This window comes from Thamnophis sirtalis, unplaced genomic scaffold (genome assembly GCF_051295495.1).
Source record: "Thamnophis sirtalis isolate CommonGarterSnake01/CBP01778 unplaced genomic scaffold, rThaSir2_p1.2 scaffold_5, whole genome shotgun sequence".
Lineage (NCBI taxonomy): Eukaryota > Metazoa > Chordata > Lepidosauria > Squamata > Natricidae > Thamnophis > Thamnophis sirtalis.
The window spans coordinates 88,464,736-88,480,012 of NW_028261385.1; the positions used below are offsets into that span (position 1 = coordinate 88,464,736).

A 15,277-nucleotide genomic window follows, 5' to 3' on the forward strand; every position below is an offset into this window, starting at 1 on the left:
AAGGAGAGACACAAGAAAGCTTTTAGCCTTGATCACAAAATGTAGGAATATGGTCCTATATCAGTGATGAAATTGAAAAAACTTTTCTACCAGTTCTGTGGGTGTGGCTTTGTGGGCGTGGCAGGGGAAGGATACTGCAAAATCCCCATTCCCTCCCCAATAACCTGCTTTCCAGCTCCATTCTCCTGTTCAGGGCAACAAAAGAAGATCAGCTGCGAGGCAACGGGGATGGGGCCAGACTGTTTGCCAGTTCTCCAAACTACTCAAAATTTCCACTACTGGTTCTCCAGAACCTGTCAGAACTGGCTGAATACCACCTTCCATTGTGCTTCCAAGTATTGGCCATTCCTTAATTTTCATGGATTTGGTTTATTAAATGAAATTGTGCCTCTTAAAGAGAGCAAAATGGAGATTATGTAAACACAAGAGTCATGGATGCTAGTGAGGGAAGGATCTATTTTTAACCAAAAAAGTAACAACCAAGTGTTACTTTCATGTTGCATAGTTGTCTGAATGGTGTTACGCCAGTATTATTGCATGAAAAACTGCTAATTAATTAATTCTGGCAAAGCAGCTCTTCCAAGAAAGCTTTCAGTATGAGCAGTGGAGGTTATCAAATTCTTAGTATTTCAACATCTACTTATAAAAATTAAAATATGTTGTTTAAAAATAGCATACTAGAAATAGGAAAGAGTTACATTTCATTTGGTAATTTGTTCATCCAGCCCTTTTTTCAATAAAAAAATTAAGAAAATACGATAGGAAAAATGAAGATCAGGTTTATCTTAAGGAAATTGTATTTCTCACATACAAATGCAATTCCATCATTTATTCCAATGTTTTTCTCATGCAAAGTGGTGAGTAGTATCAAAAAGAAACCAATAATAAAATTATTGCATTGTAGTGTTGTTTTTTAAAATAATATAGCAGTGGACATTGTTTTCTGCCAATACAAATGAAAAACCCTGCCCTCAATACTTCAATAAAGCAACAAAGCTTTAGCTTATATTTATCCTTTAAATTTAGTTTTTATTTATTAGGATGGTGGATTCAGGAGAGGAAAGATCAAGTTACTGCTGAATAACAGCTAAGAGAAAAATGGATATTCTATTATCAAATGTTGGCTTCTCTTCATTAAATCATGCAGAATGTGAAGCAAAGGCGTATCTGTTTTTTAAAGATTGTGAGAGTATGACAATATGATGGATATATCATGGTGTTTTCTGAACCATTCTCTTGTCTGATAGGGTGATGCAGAACGCATCTGTCAAGGAGATAAATTATGGAGTGGAGTAACACCAGTGTGTAAAAGTAAGCAATGGGTTCATTTATTTCTTCTTAGGCTTAGCTTGAATGTGATTTAAAGAAAGATAGAAAGACATTCTGTTGATTTTTGCCTGCGGAAGCTAAACAGGGTTTAACAATATTTAAAATATTACTTATTTATATGAGAATAATGTAATAATAAATGCTAGACAGATAAAAATGCCAAATTCGGTCTAAACATCTGGCTCACTGTGCAATGAACTCTAATAATAAAAGAGAAAGAATTAGAGAAAAATCACAAAATACAAAGACTTGCAAATAGAAGTGGCAAAGTTTTTGCCTGTGATATACCATTTCGTAGTGCTGTGTGGCCCTCTCTAAGCAGTTTACAGAGTTAGTATATTGCCCCAACAACTTGGGTCCTCGTTTTATCAGCCTCAGAAGAATAGAAGGCTATGTCAACCTTGAGCTGCTCCAGACTGTGGGCAGAGTTTGCCTGCAATATTGCATTCTAACCACTGCGCCACTAGAAAAGCAAAAAATAGCACCAATCGGTCCTATTGAACAAGGACGTACATTTGGAAAGAGTTCTACTATACTGTCCCCTATTGAATCCAATGTATAGATTGCTTATGATTTTAGTAATTACAGGTAGTCCTCACTTACTACCTTGTTTAGTAATTCAAATTTACAACAGCATCAACAAATTTGATTGAGATTAGTGCACTTCACAACCATTATCTATTTATGATGATCACCATGACCTGCACTCAAATGATTGCAATTTGCAGGCTTTATAAACTAGCTTCCAATTAAGTGATGTGGTGGCCTAGAGGTGGATCTCTCGCCTCACAATCAGGAGGCTGTGAGTTCGATCCCAGGTACAGGCAGTTATTTCTCTCTCTGGGCACAATGAGAATATATCTGCTGGAAAAAACTCCGCTTTGATAACAGGAAGGGCATCCGGCCAGTAAACACTCAGCTCCATTCAGTTGCCCAGACTCCACCCCACAAGGGGTTATGGGGTCAATAAAAGGAGACAATGATGATGATAACTAGCTTCCAATTAGTAGAATCAATGGAGAAAATGGCAGTGAGTGGGAAGCGACATTGTGAGTTCATCACACTCACGTAGTATCTCACTTAATAACTGCAGCACTTAGCAATGGAGTATGGTTCGCAAATGCGTTCGTTAAGCCAGGACGATCTGTAGACATCTGCAAAACCCTTTCAGATGAATCTGTCACAATCCCACTCTCGCCAGCAAAATAATCTACCGTATTTTTCGGAGTATAAGACGCACCATGGTTTTGAAGAGGCAATTTTAAAAAAAAGGGTAGGTGGGGAGAGAGAGAGAGTAGGTAGGGAGAGAGAGAGTAGTTAGGTAGTTAGGTAGATAAAGGGGGAGAGAGAGAAGGTAGGGAGAGAGAGTAGGTAGGCAGGGAGAGGGATAGAGAAATAGAGAGAGAGAAAAATACAGTAGATAGGTAGGGAGAGAGAGTAGGTAGGTAGGTACATAGGTAGAGTGTGGGAGAGAGAAATACAGTAGGTAGGTAGGGAGAGAGAGTAGGTAGGTGAGAGAGAAAGAAAGAAAAAGAAAGAAATAAGAAAGAAAGAAATACAGTAGGGAAGGAGGTAGATGTTTCCAGGTGTATTTATCCATGTGCTGGAGAAGGAAATCCCTGACAATCTGCAGCACCTAAGACTTTGTTTCTGCTGGCACAGCACTTGATCAATCTAATTCTTATCAATCAGTTAAAGAGCTTTCCGAAAGGGGAAAAAAAAGTTTTTGCACTCTGAAAACCTCCCAAAACTGGTTGTTTTTCACAAAACAGGCCCTTTTTTTTTTAAAGGCATGAATAGTCTTGGGGGGGGCTTGCAGAGTGCTCCTGGGGGGGGGAGCCAAAAACAAGCAAAAATGGGTCCATTTTTTGTCAAGAAAATTGCATGCACAGCCTTATGGAGGCTTATAGAGTGCTCCTAGGGGAGCAAAAAACGGCCCATTTTTGCTCATTTCGGCCCTCCCCAGCCCCCAGGAGCTCTCTGAAAGCCTCCATAAGGCTCTGCACGGCCATTTTGGTGAGGGGGCAGGGCTTCGGGAGGCAAAAAATGCTGCATTCAGTGTATAAGACACACCCAATTTTCAGCCTCTTTTGAGGCAAAAAGGTGCATCTTATACTCTGAAAAATACAGTATGTGTTCAGCTTCAGAAATATCCAGTGGTTGCCCCCAAACCAATAGATAATGGATCTGTTTTTGGCAAAGACTTTTTACTTGGAGATGAAGTTCTCTACAGTTGTAATCAGGGATATGAGTTACAGGGGTCAACTTAAAGGATCTGTCATGTTAACAAGAAGTGGACGCCATTAGCTCCAATATATGTGAATGAGCTACAATCCAAGCACATTGGCAAAAAAACTCATGTCTTGAGCATACAGCCAAAGAGGAATCAGAATAAGTAATAAATTACAGAAGTAAAGATTCTTTTTTTCTTTTTTTAGGCATAAGATGTGAAGCCCCTCCAACAGTACAAAATGCATTTTCCATAGCCACAGAAAATATGTACAGAAGTAATATATATTTTGTATGCAATTTCGGGTATCACTTACGTGGACTGGAGAACATCACCTGCTTGGCCAATGGATCCTGGAGTCAACCCCTTCCAACATGTGAAGGTGACTCTGGGTTTTTGTTTGGGGCTTGTAGTTCTTCTAGATTTGTTGTTGCTGGAATCTATTCCAAGCCAATTTGGTAAATTTAATACACCACCTCTTACTCCAACTCCAAGGTATGTGTAGTAATGCCCCAGAATTCAGCTTCAAAAGTAGTTGTAGGTCTTTAAATCCTTTTTAGACAATGAAAATTCATCCAGAAGATTCTCTGATTGCAGGTAGTCCTCAACTTACCACCATTCCCTTGCTAAGTGAGTTAAGTAAATTTTGCCCCATTTTACAACCTTTCTTGCCACAGTTGTTATTTATCACTGCCATTGTTAAGTTAATGACCAGGTTGTTAAGTGAATCTGGCTTCCCCATTGACTTTGCTCGTCAGAAAATCGCAAAAGGCGATCCACATGACCCTGGGACTCTGCAACCGTTATAAATATGAGTCAGTTGCCAAGCACTGAATTTTGATCACGTGACCATGGGGATTCTGCAACAATGGGAAGTGCGAGAAATGGTCATAATTCATTTTTTTTACTGCCTTTGTAACTTCGAATGGTAACTAAACGAACTGTTATAAGTCAAGGACTACCTCAGTGATGGGTTCGGACTAGTTCGGCTGAACCCGTAGTGCTTTGGCGGCCTGGGTCACTGGAACCAGCAGCGACCCAGGCCTGCCACACCCCTGAACCGGTTTTCCTGGTGGCGCATGCGCAGAACAATTTTCATTGCACTGCACATGCGCGCACGACGTGCACATGAGCGAACCAGCAGTAGTGCCTGCCAGAACCCACTACTGGACTACCTGTATTGTTAGTGATTGAAAGGAGAAGAGGTATCCTAACTATCATACCCCACTTTTTAGAAACCAGATGTGAAGATCCAGATTTGATTGAGAATGGAAACGTTGTCTCTGAAAATAATACAGTTGGCAGCAGAACTGCGTATTACTGCAATAGGGGTTATAGTTTGGAAGGCGAACAGATTGCAGAATGCACAGAAGCTGGAATATGGAGCCACCCAACACCTTCATGCAAACGTATGTTCCCTTTTAATAATAGACAGTAGTCTTTACTTTAAAACATCCAAAAAACTGAGCTCTGGATATTATTTTTCTCCAAAATGTTCAAATTCATGAGCTAGATCTGTTTGAATCTAACAAGTCGAGAAAGTTGCTTCTGGAATATATATTACATTATAACCATTATTCCTTTTGTATTGAAGTTTTTAATAATTATACAGGTAGCCCTTGAGTTAAAACAGCAAAGGAGCATCACATGACTTTGATTTGTCTTTTGTATTCCCATTTTGGTAATCTCACTATTGTTCTCTTCCACGCTTCCAAACTCTGTTATGTTCTGATAAAAGATTGTAAGTTTTTTTTCTCATAATCTTCTAAAAGTTATCTATTTAAACTTTTATCTGTATCCTTCCTGAAATATAATTTATTAATATCTCAGTCCAGTTATCAACAACTATTTTAAGATAAGAAAAAGTTATTGCTGGCTTAGCCATTTTTAACTCTTTTCTGCCTTGTAGTTTAGCTCCCTCTAGTGTCCATTTGCAACCTTCATCAAACCACAGTTCTATGGATTTAATTCATTTCACTCATTTGCCACCCAAGTATGTTATTTAATTATGTATTTTTTCAAATCTTAGATTCATACCTTAGAGAAAAAATAATCAATATTCCAAATCCCTTTGGTTTTCCAATCCATTTAAAACTGTCCTAAATCAAAATCCTATCTTGGTTCTCTTCTTGATTAGTTTCCAGCAAGGGATGGAAACTAATCAAGGAGAAAACCATCCTAGAACTAAGAAGAAATTTCCTAACAGAATAATTAATCAATGGAATGACTTGAAGTGGTACTCCTCCAGTGGAGTTTTTAAAGAAGAGATTGGACAGTCATTTGTCTGAAATGATATACAGTTTCCTGCTATGGGGGGGTGGGTGTTGAACTAGAGCAGAGATCTCCAACTTCAAGCCATGGCCCATTGGGACCTGGGCTGTACAAGCAGTGGGCGAGTGCACGAAGCTTCATTTGCACCTGCGCAGGATTAGGTTGAGCACACAAACCCACTGCCTCCCCCACTGCCCCCAAGCCCACCATGCACCACCACCACCGGTCCATGCAACCAGAAAGTTGGGGACCACTGGACTAGACAACGTAAAAGGTTCCTTCCAACTCTGTTATTGTGATAAAATTATTATTTTTTATTTCTGCCAATTATATATTATTTTAAATTATTATGCCTTTGTTTAAAACTTCTTAAACCCCAAGAGGAAGGTAAAACTCACCAAGTGTCATACTAAGCTCACTGTTTAAAGGTCTCTAATATCCATAAACTGATTAAATTGAACATTTCCAAATGTGATTAAAAAATGAGTTTGACTGGCCTCACGTCCTTATTAAAGACTCCAGTGCTCTAGAAACGATAATGTCAACTCCTTCAGCTCCTGGTGCTCAATCCCATAGAAGATCATAAAATACGGTTGTCAAAGTCGCAGCGTCACGTTGCCATCACATGACATATTGCAACGTTTTTCCCCTTTGTGGAGCTGGGCTGGGCGTGGCCTGTGTGTGACATATCCAGCCCGCAGGCCTCCAGTTTGACACCCCTGCCATAAAAGAGAAAGTGCCATTCAGGGCAATTATAGGAGATTTCCCATTCTGTTCTCCTTCAGAGAGTATCTAAGGATCGGTCTACTCATCAGGCCCAGCAGTTATCATCTCTGCTTGTTCAAGGAGATGTCCTCAGTCACCAAGACTCACAGCAGAAGCTGTATTATAACTATCAATTCTTCAGAAGACTATATCTTATAAAGGAATTATCATTTCTATTTCTGTAGAAGACTGACTGGCCATAGGATAATTATCTATAGTGTACATCTGTTTCTCTGCATCCAACATATTTAGAATTTTAAACCACATTTCTAAAATATTTATTTCACTTTTGAGAAAGATGAAGTAATTGTTGTATAACAACATTTGCTATAAATGTCTTAATTCACCTCAAGGTGGCAGCAAAGATACAGAGTCAGATTGTACAGCCAAGCAAGCCATGGTGTATCTAATTCTTTTTCCTGTCAGACACATATGACATTTCAACATTTGAAAACAGTATTAGAGGAAGAAATGGAAATAATTTTTACCTAATATTTCTGATCAAAAATTGAGCTTTTGAGGTTTGTTCAGAAACCTCAGGTATGTGGGTGCATGAATCTAATCACATTTGTGACCTTGGTGGCATATAAACATCCATAAGGCAAACCAACAGCATTTTAAAAAAATATTTAAAATAATCATTTAAAAGATCTGAGTAAAAATTTAAAGTACTTTTTTTTTTCAATTAGAACAAGAGGGAACATAATCTCACTGATACAAGGGGGGAGGGACCTCAGGCATTCTTCTCTGTGTTCAAATACCATTCGAATTGCTGGAATTAAATATCAAGTCCTAAACAGTTTACAGTCTCTAAGTATTTGAAAAAAATGTCAACTTGCCTTTATGTTTGATTATCTTCGGAGGTTTTCTGCTGCCTGCTGCCTTATGTAAGACAAGTAATACATCTATTGAGAGCTTTTCAGTGCTTTTATCCCATTTATGGAATCCCTCTTCCAGTTGATGAATTGGCTTAATTTGTATGTAGCCATAATTTTCAAAGATTCTTAGTGGTCAACAATAGCGTTTAAAAATCCAGTAAGTATAGAGCAGTAAGAATCTGCAAATGCCATCACCCTAGATTATCCCCATATGTTCTTCAGAAAAGTCTCATTTTAATAACTTCTGGAAAGAAAAGAAATAAGAATATAGCAAAGAAAAAGGGAAAAATATATAAATGACTTCCCCTTTCATCATAAACAATTTTACTAACTTATCACCTTCTCTTAAAATATAGCCAATGATCTCTTCTTCCCATATCTCATATCTTATATATTAACAAATCCATAAAGCCTCATCATTGTAATCCTGATGTCAGCAAAATTCCATAAAGTGTTAGCAGAAATAATATATCTGTTTTAACCTTGATCAAGCAAAACAAGTTTATATTCCTTCCTTTTACTTCTAACAATTGATCTTTAGACATATCAAATAATGTTCTAGAATTGAATTTTTTCCCATTTTTCTTTGTTCCCTCTCACAAAAATCTTCAAAGCTTTAATAAACCTCTTGTCTAACCACAATATTAAAATGCATCCAGGTCACTCTCTTGGTGTGTTATTTGTATATCCCTTTTAATTAAGAGATCATTCCATTTCTTTTGTATGTCCAGTGTAACATCAGTCTCTGTGTCATTATTATAGCCTGTCATTTTTAAATCCACTTTCAGATCAGTCTCATTTATGTCAGTTAAAACTTGTTCTTCTTCCATAGCATCTTTTACACAGTTTTTCTATATAGGTACAAACTCTTTAAACTAACTCTGGGACCATTGTTCAAAAAATTATTCCAATGTTAAAATATTTTGCTTCATTCTTTATTAATGAGTCAAGTTTGAATGTTCTTCTTTAGTTGTAATTTTTATTTCCTTAGAATTTTTTCTAAGGTCCAATTTTGTAGTCTTGTGTTATTGTGTGTTTTAGAAAAGAATTCAAACAAAAGCATTTTACCACAGGAAGGATTCTTTGCAATCAATTCCAGAATCTTTTTTCAAATTTATCAGGAAGCTTAATCCATTTGCAACTTTCTAAAAACAAGGTTTTAATTGCTTTTAATTAAAGTTTTTGTTTGGAGGAGGGATACAGGGCGAAGCAGGAAGATGTCATTGGCCGTGATGTCCATTCTTGGCTAGTACTGCCTGTAAGGTAATGGCTGCATTGGCTATGACTGGAATGAAGGGACAGTCTTGCACTGTTTCCTGCCCTACTCCCACCAAGCAGAATAACAAAACAGTAAAAGGTGCATCCATGTGCAATCTCTCATTGGTGGAAGCTGCAGAAAACCTTTAATTCACACCTCTTAATAATTAACAGCAGAATTCCAGACAGGATTATCTCAAGGTTTTTCCTTCATCTTTTTCTTGCAAAAATTGTGTTCCCCTTCAAGCCACTTTCTCTAGAAACATTAAAAGGGCCATGTTTTCCTATATTTTCCATCACATGATTAAAAAGCAACAGAAGGAATCTTCAGTAGAAAAACAATAAAGAGGCCAAATATTTTTTTTTCCTCTCTGGTAATATCTGTTGGAAGTTTACAGTCTTATTTTGTTCTGATAAGGAAAGGCAGGGGGGAAATTATATACAATGAATAATAAGTAAATTTCCCAGAACCAAGGGAAAGAATGGAAATTTGTAAGTAAATAAGGGGAGTCAAGATATACAATACAATAGCAGAGTTGGAAGGGACCTTGGAGGTCTTCTAGTCCAACCCCCTGCCTAGGCAGGAAACCCTATACCATTTCAGACAAATGGCTATCCAACATCTTCTTAAAGACTTCCAGTGTTGGGACATTCACAACTTCTGGAGGCAAGCTGTTCCACTGATTAATTGTTCTAACTGTCAGGAAATTTCTCCTCAGTTCTAAGTTGCTTCTCTCCTTGATTAGTTTCCACCCATTGCTTCTTGTTCTACCCTCAGGTGCCTTGGAAAATAGTTTGACTCCCTCTTCTTTGTGGCAACCCCTGAGATAATGGAACACTGCTATCATGTCTTCCCTAGTCCTTCTTTTCATTAAACTAGACATACCCAGTTCCTGCAACCGTTCTTTATATGTTTTAGTCTCCAGTCCCCTAATCCTCTTTGTTGCTCTTCTCTGCACTCTTTCTAGAGTCTCTACATCTTTTCTACATCATGGTGACCAAAACTGAATGCAGTATTCCAAATGTGGCCTTACCAAGGCATTATAAAGTGGTATTAAACACTTCATGTGAAGTGTTGTTACATTCTTTAACCCTCAGAGCTTCAACGTTAAACTGTCTACTGTGGACCTCACCCCATTCCTAAGAGGTCTGTAAGGGGGCATGCATAAGTGCACCAGCGTGCCTACCGTCCCTGTCCTACTGTCCCCATTTATTTGTACTCATTTCTTTCATTCATATCCATGTTTACATTTATACCTGCTATCTTGTACATGTTTGACAAACTAATAAACACAAATACAAATACTTCAGTAATCCTTCAAAATCTCTTTTCCCCTCTTTCTATGCTTTATGCAGCAAATCCGTGCCCTGTACCTATTATAATCCCAGAAAATGCCATTCTCTCAGAAACAACTTTTTATGTTGGGCAAGAGGTGTTTATCAAATGCAGAGAAGGCTATCAGCTTCAGGGACAATCTGTGATTAGCTGTAATCCTGATGAGGTCTGGACTCCAACCAAAGCTAAATGTGAGAGTAAGTAGCTAATGAAAAATGGCTTTCATTTTGGTTTCTTTCTTTAAAATCGTTTTTTGTGTCATCTGACTCTTCAGGAAAGCTACAGAATCAAACCAAGAAATAAGAGATTTTGTAAGTGGACATATATTCATTCAGACATACTCAAATGCAACTGTCATACATGAAAAGGTACTGAGTTGCTAAATAAATTCAAGCAAAGGCTGAACAGCCATCAGTTGAAGATGCCGTAAAATGGACAGCCTTTAGGCTGACAAGACAAAATCCCTGAGGACAAGATGCCAATCCTTCAGCTAAAAATGTTCGGACAAATCAGAGGGCATTGCTGCTGCTATAATCTTTCCTCACAAATTCTTGGCACAAAGCAATGTAAGGTAGAAATACAGCTGCTCCTCCTTTTTCCTGATTGTAGGTTTCTCTATCTACACTCCCTTTCTTGGAGGTGAAGGGTATATATTTAAGGAGATAACAAAATCTTCCCTTGCTCCAATATACCAGCTGATTACAGAAGATTACAGATAGCCATGCTCACAAATCTAGATGTTGGAGTCTATCTGCAGCTATCTGGAAGACAGAAAGACTGCCACGGTTCAGTTTTGCAGTGATTTGTTATCTGTGATGTCTTGCGCACTATGTCGGGTTGTTAAGGCGGCTTACCATTACAAATTCTTTGTTGCCATTTCTATTAAGGGATCTCTTGTGGGCCACCTGCTCATGTAGAACATGCTTTGGTACGTGGAACATTTTATCAATATGGAGATATGGTGACCTACTCATGCTACAGTGGATACATGCTAGAGGGCTCCCTTCGAAGTGTCTGCTTAGAAAACGGAACCTGGGCGGGAACCCCAGCTTGCAAAGGTAAATTAGTGTTTCAACAACAACTATGTAAAGGCAGTGTTCCATACAAGACAGTAGTAGCATCCAAATTTTTTTACTACCAGTTCTATGGGCGTGGCTTGGTGGGCATGGCAGGGGAAGGATACTGTAAAGTCTCCATTCCCTCCCGATTAGCTGGAACTCGGTAGGCAGAGAATAGATGGGAGTGGGGCCATTCAGAGGTGGTATTTTCCAGTTCTCTGAACTGCGCAAAATTTCCGCTACCAGAACTGGTCAGAACCTGCTGAATACCACCTCTGATATAAGAGCTATGGGGCTAATGGTATCCTTCAAAGATCATTTTCCAGAAATTTGCCAAAATTGGCATTCAGTGTGAAAGAAACAACACATAACACTATGCATTTTTTGATGTCCTGAATAACTGGATGAGAGAAAAAGAGAAAGAATTGAGGAAGGAAGGAAGGAAGGAAGGAAGGAAGGAAGGAAGGAAGGAAGGAAGGAAGGAAGGAAAAGAAAAGTAAAGAAAAAGGAAGGAAGGAAGGAAGGAAGGAAGGAAGATAGGAAGAAAAAAGAAGAAAGGAAGAAGGAAGGAAGGAGATAAAAGAAAAAAGGAAGGAAGAAAAAAGAAGAAATAGACAAGCAGATTAAATGTGAGCTCTGGATTAAAACTCTATTTACCAACATCACATTAAGCACAACCCCCAATTTGATATGACACTGTTGTGCTAGTATATTGTTCCACTTCTGCTTTCTATAATTAGTAGGGAGTAACAACATACAGCAAGATTGAATCTCACTTGCAGACTTCAGGTAGACATTATAAGGAAGAGCTTATAATATAAAATAAAGCTTATAATACATAAAAAGTTTGAAACATCTGACAATATATTATATAATATATATTATATATTTATATTTTATATTAGGACATTTTGGGGAACTGCCATAGTACCCCTATTTCTTGTTGCCACAAATGTTTTGCATTTAGGAGCCTTTTTTCTAAATGGAACACTGTTTTCTAAATCTACCTTTCCTTTGCTTCCTGTTTTGAATATTGGTTGGTTTATGAATATTGTGCTGTATATTCTACTTCTACACCTAAGGGGTTATACATTCAGGGCAAAGAGAGGCAACATTCATTTTAGCAGATTAAAGAGACAAGTTAAAAAGAAATTTGCAGTACTCTTAAAGACTAATAAATGCATTGTAGTATGAATTTTATGAACTGGACCTTCATAAGATACATTTAGGCTTATAATTTTTTACACCGAAATGTTTTAGACTTTAATATACTACAAAATTCACAATTGTCTTTGGTGCAATAAACAGAACCAGCAACCAGGAATTTAGCAGACTAGCTAGCTGAGTCCAGTCATTCCCTTCTCTTCATCCTTTCCCAATTGGCCCTTCCCAATTTCTTTCAGCCAGAAAGTAAGCAGTTTGTTTGCAGCTGCCTTTTCTGACCTCAAAGGGGAGCCTGTCAATCACTGCTTGTCTTTCAGCAGTTGTTTTTCTACCCCATAACTCTTGACTGCCTGCAGGGGTTACATGACCTTCTTTTTTCTTCTCACCCACACAGAATGATATAATTCTTATAGGGCAAAAGGAATTGGACTTGCCAGAAACATTCTATACTTATTAACACTGTGCACATCTCAAAGATGTTTCAGAGGAAGTGCTTCAAACACTCCACGAGGCCAGCATTTCTCTGTTTTCTTTACAACATAATTACTTTTTCAGGTAGTATGTATGAGCTTAAAAAAGATTCTGCTGCTTTAAGAAGTCCACTCTGAATGTGACTCTTAAAATAACATCATTTTTTTTCCAAAAGCCTCAAAAGGCAACTCTGGGTTGCCTTAATGAATAGTAGAGAAAAACTGACCACATGAGGTCCAAAACTGTTCTAAGCAATTTGGGAAGTAGGTATAGTCCATATTTAGCACTCACGACATGCAAATTTCAGTTCTATTACAGAAAAAAGAAATATTCTTACTTGTTGTTTTCAGAACATGGGTAGATTTCAAGTTGGTAGACCAAACAGTTTGTGGCAAAATAACTGGGGGGGGGGGGGTCCCAAATGGCAGAACATGCTAATGCTGTAATGTCCTACAAGTACCATGATAAACATACATGACATGTTAGGATATAAATAATAATAGTATTTGCGTAATAGTATTACTATATGTATTTCACACATCATCTTGGTGTGCTGTGCATGTCACTGTCCACAATTTCTACAATTTCTTCTTGGATGAAAAAAGTTCCATTGAATTTAAAATCTATAGGACTTAGTTCCAAATATTGAATATGTTATTAATCTATTCCCAAATGGTATAGGATTACACAATGGGAACAGCAATATAAATTTGAAGTCTTTATATTGTTACAATACTTTTATTTGTACAGTGTCTTATGGATTATTTATCACTAGCGAACACCACCTATTGGGAAAAATAAGATTATATTTAAATAATAACTATTTATATTGTATAGTATTTGTTCTCATCTTCCTGCCTCAAAGCAGGTGACAGAAAAAAGCAGAAGTAGCAGAAATGGCCTATATTTTCCTGATTGATGTCATAATGGACTTCTCCTTACTCATTTTTAAAAGTGTGTTATAAATAATGGAGGCTTATTGACTAACAAAAGACTTCCAGCATTTTGCTTTGAAGGGCCTACATCAGAGGCAGCATGAAAGCAGATCATGTTAATCTTTAGTATGAGCAATATTAGCAGATGTCCTGGGTTTGAGGATATGCTCTCAACCAATTACAGATATATCATTAAAGAGTATTATATAATTATAAGCATAAATTTTGTTTTCAAGCCTTGTAATCCTGAACTGTTTCTCAGTAATACGTGTACCAGATTCAGGCTTCTGTTCATCCTATTTTAGAATTTGCCTAGTGGATCCACAATTAGATACTACACACAATAAACAATTGCCTCCTTGGCTACGTGAGGTAGCTTAACGTGGAGCCCAGGCACCTACCAGCTGGCAGAAAAGAGCTTGTGGGCAGCAGAGGATGGATGCAGGGATGCCTGCAAAGGGTTACAGGTGCAGATTCATTACCTGAAATATTGCTATTGTGGATATGGATATTTTGGCAGAAGGGTAAGGGGCAGGCGATTCCTTGGATTCCCACTTCCAGAATCATATAGACCAGGGGTGTCAAACATCCGGCCGGTGGGCCGGATGCATCACGTGCTGGCTGTGCCCACCCCCAGTTTAGCGAAGGGGAAGTAGTGATAGGTCACGTGACCACAATATGACAGCGTGAGTTTGACACCCCTGATATAGACAATTTTTTAAAAAGAAAATTAAACCTCATAAATATAAAAAGGGAAATCTGCCTTCTGAAGACAACCTAGTTTGACACTACATAATCACATAGCTGAAGTGATTTTAACCAAGGGATTTTTGCCTAGTAATTCTAAAATACTATACCAGATGCTTTCCTTATAATCAATAAATGTTTGTGTGCTTTCTTTCCTTATCAGCTTACTAGTGTTTATTTTTCCGATGAATAACTTTTGCTTTATAATTTCCTGTTCTAACTCGATTTTGTTGCTCTGTCTAGCTGTTTGCCGGTTCCCATGTCAGAATGGGGGTCTTTGTGAGAGGCCAAATGTTTGTTCCTGTCTTGAGGGTTGGATGGGACGCCTCTGTGAAGAGCGTACGTATCCCTCATTTAAAAATATTATATTTACTTTCATTATTGTTCTCCTGAGCAATCCAGAGTAAGACTTTTGCATCTTCTTATAATTCTGACATACTAGGCTGAGGAATGTTTTTTTCTACATGTTTGGGATTCTCTACCCCAGTTTTCCTTTTAAAATAAATAGATGACATGCTAGTGGTGTAGCAAATTATTCAATAAAAGTTATTTTGGTCATTAAGACCAATAGAAGGTTGATTCGGCTTAGTTTGTATATGATGAGATTCTTTTAAGACTTGTACTTATAAATGTCCTTGTGATTGGAATGTCAATAATCTCAAGAAAGAATCAGTAATTATTATCTACTATTTTGTAAGTTTCCTGCCTTAATCAGCTGCTCACTTTTCATGCTATTTAGTGAGGAAAGATAAATAATAGAAAAAGATACATCAGGTGTTCCATCCCCCTTTGTCTCATTATTGCTTGTCATAGATCATCTATCTTCCATGTATTAA

General features: G+C 37.7%; 1 protein-coding gene across 1 annotated transcript in view; it reads left to right on the top strand.

Annotated features, from left to right (window-relative positions):
• SVEP1 (sushi, von Willebrand factor type A, EGF and pentraxin domain containing 1) overlaps positions 1-15,277 on the top strand; it is a 154,551-nt gene that overhangs the window by 130,128 nt on the left and 9,146 nt on the right. Inside the window, exons 41-46 of the mRNA XM_087716154.1 lie at positions 1,248-1,311; positions 3,768-3,941; positions 4,795-4,968; positions 10,087-10,263; positions 10,954-11,124; positions 14,685-14,780. Coding sequence (XP_087572280.1) covers positions 1,248-1,311; positions 3,768-3,941; positions 4,795-4,968; positions 10,087-10,263; positions 10,954-11,124; positions 14,685-14,780 — 856 coding nt within the window. The remainder of the gene's footprint in view (positions 1-1,247; positions 1,312-3,767; positions 3,942-4,794; positions 4,969-10,086; positions 10,264-10,953; positions 11,125-14,684; positions 14,781-15,277) is intronic.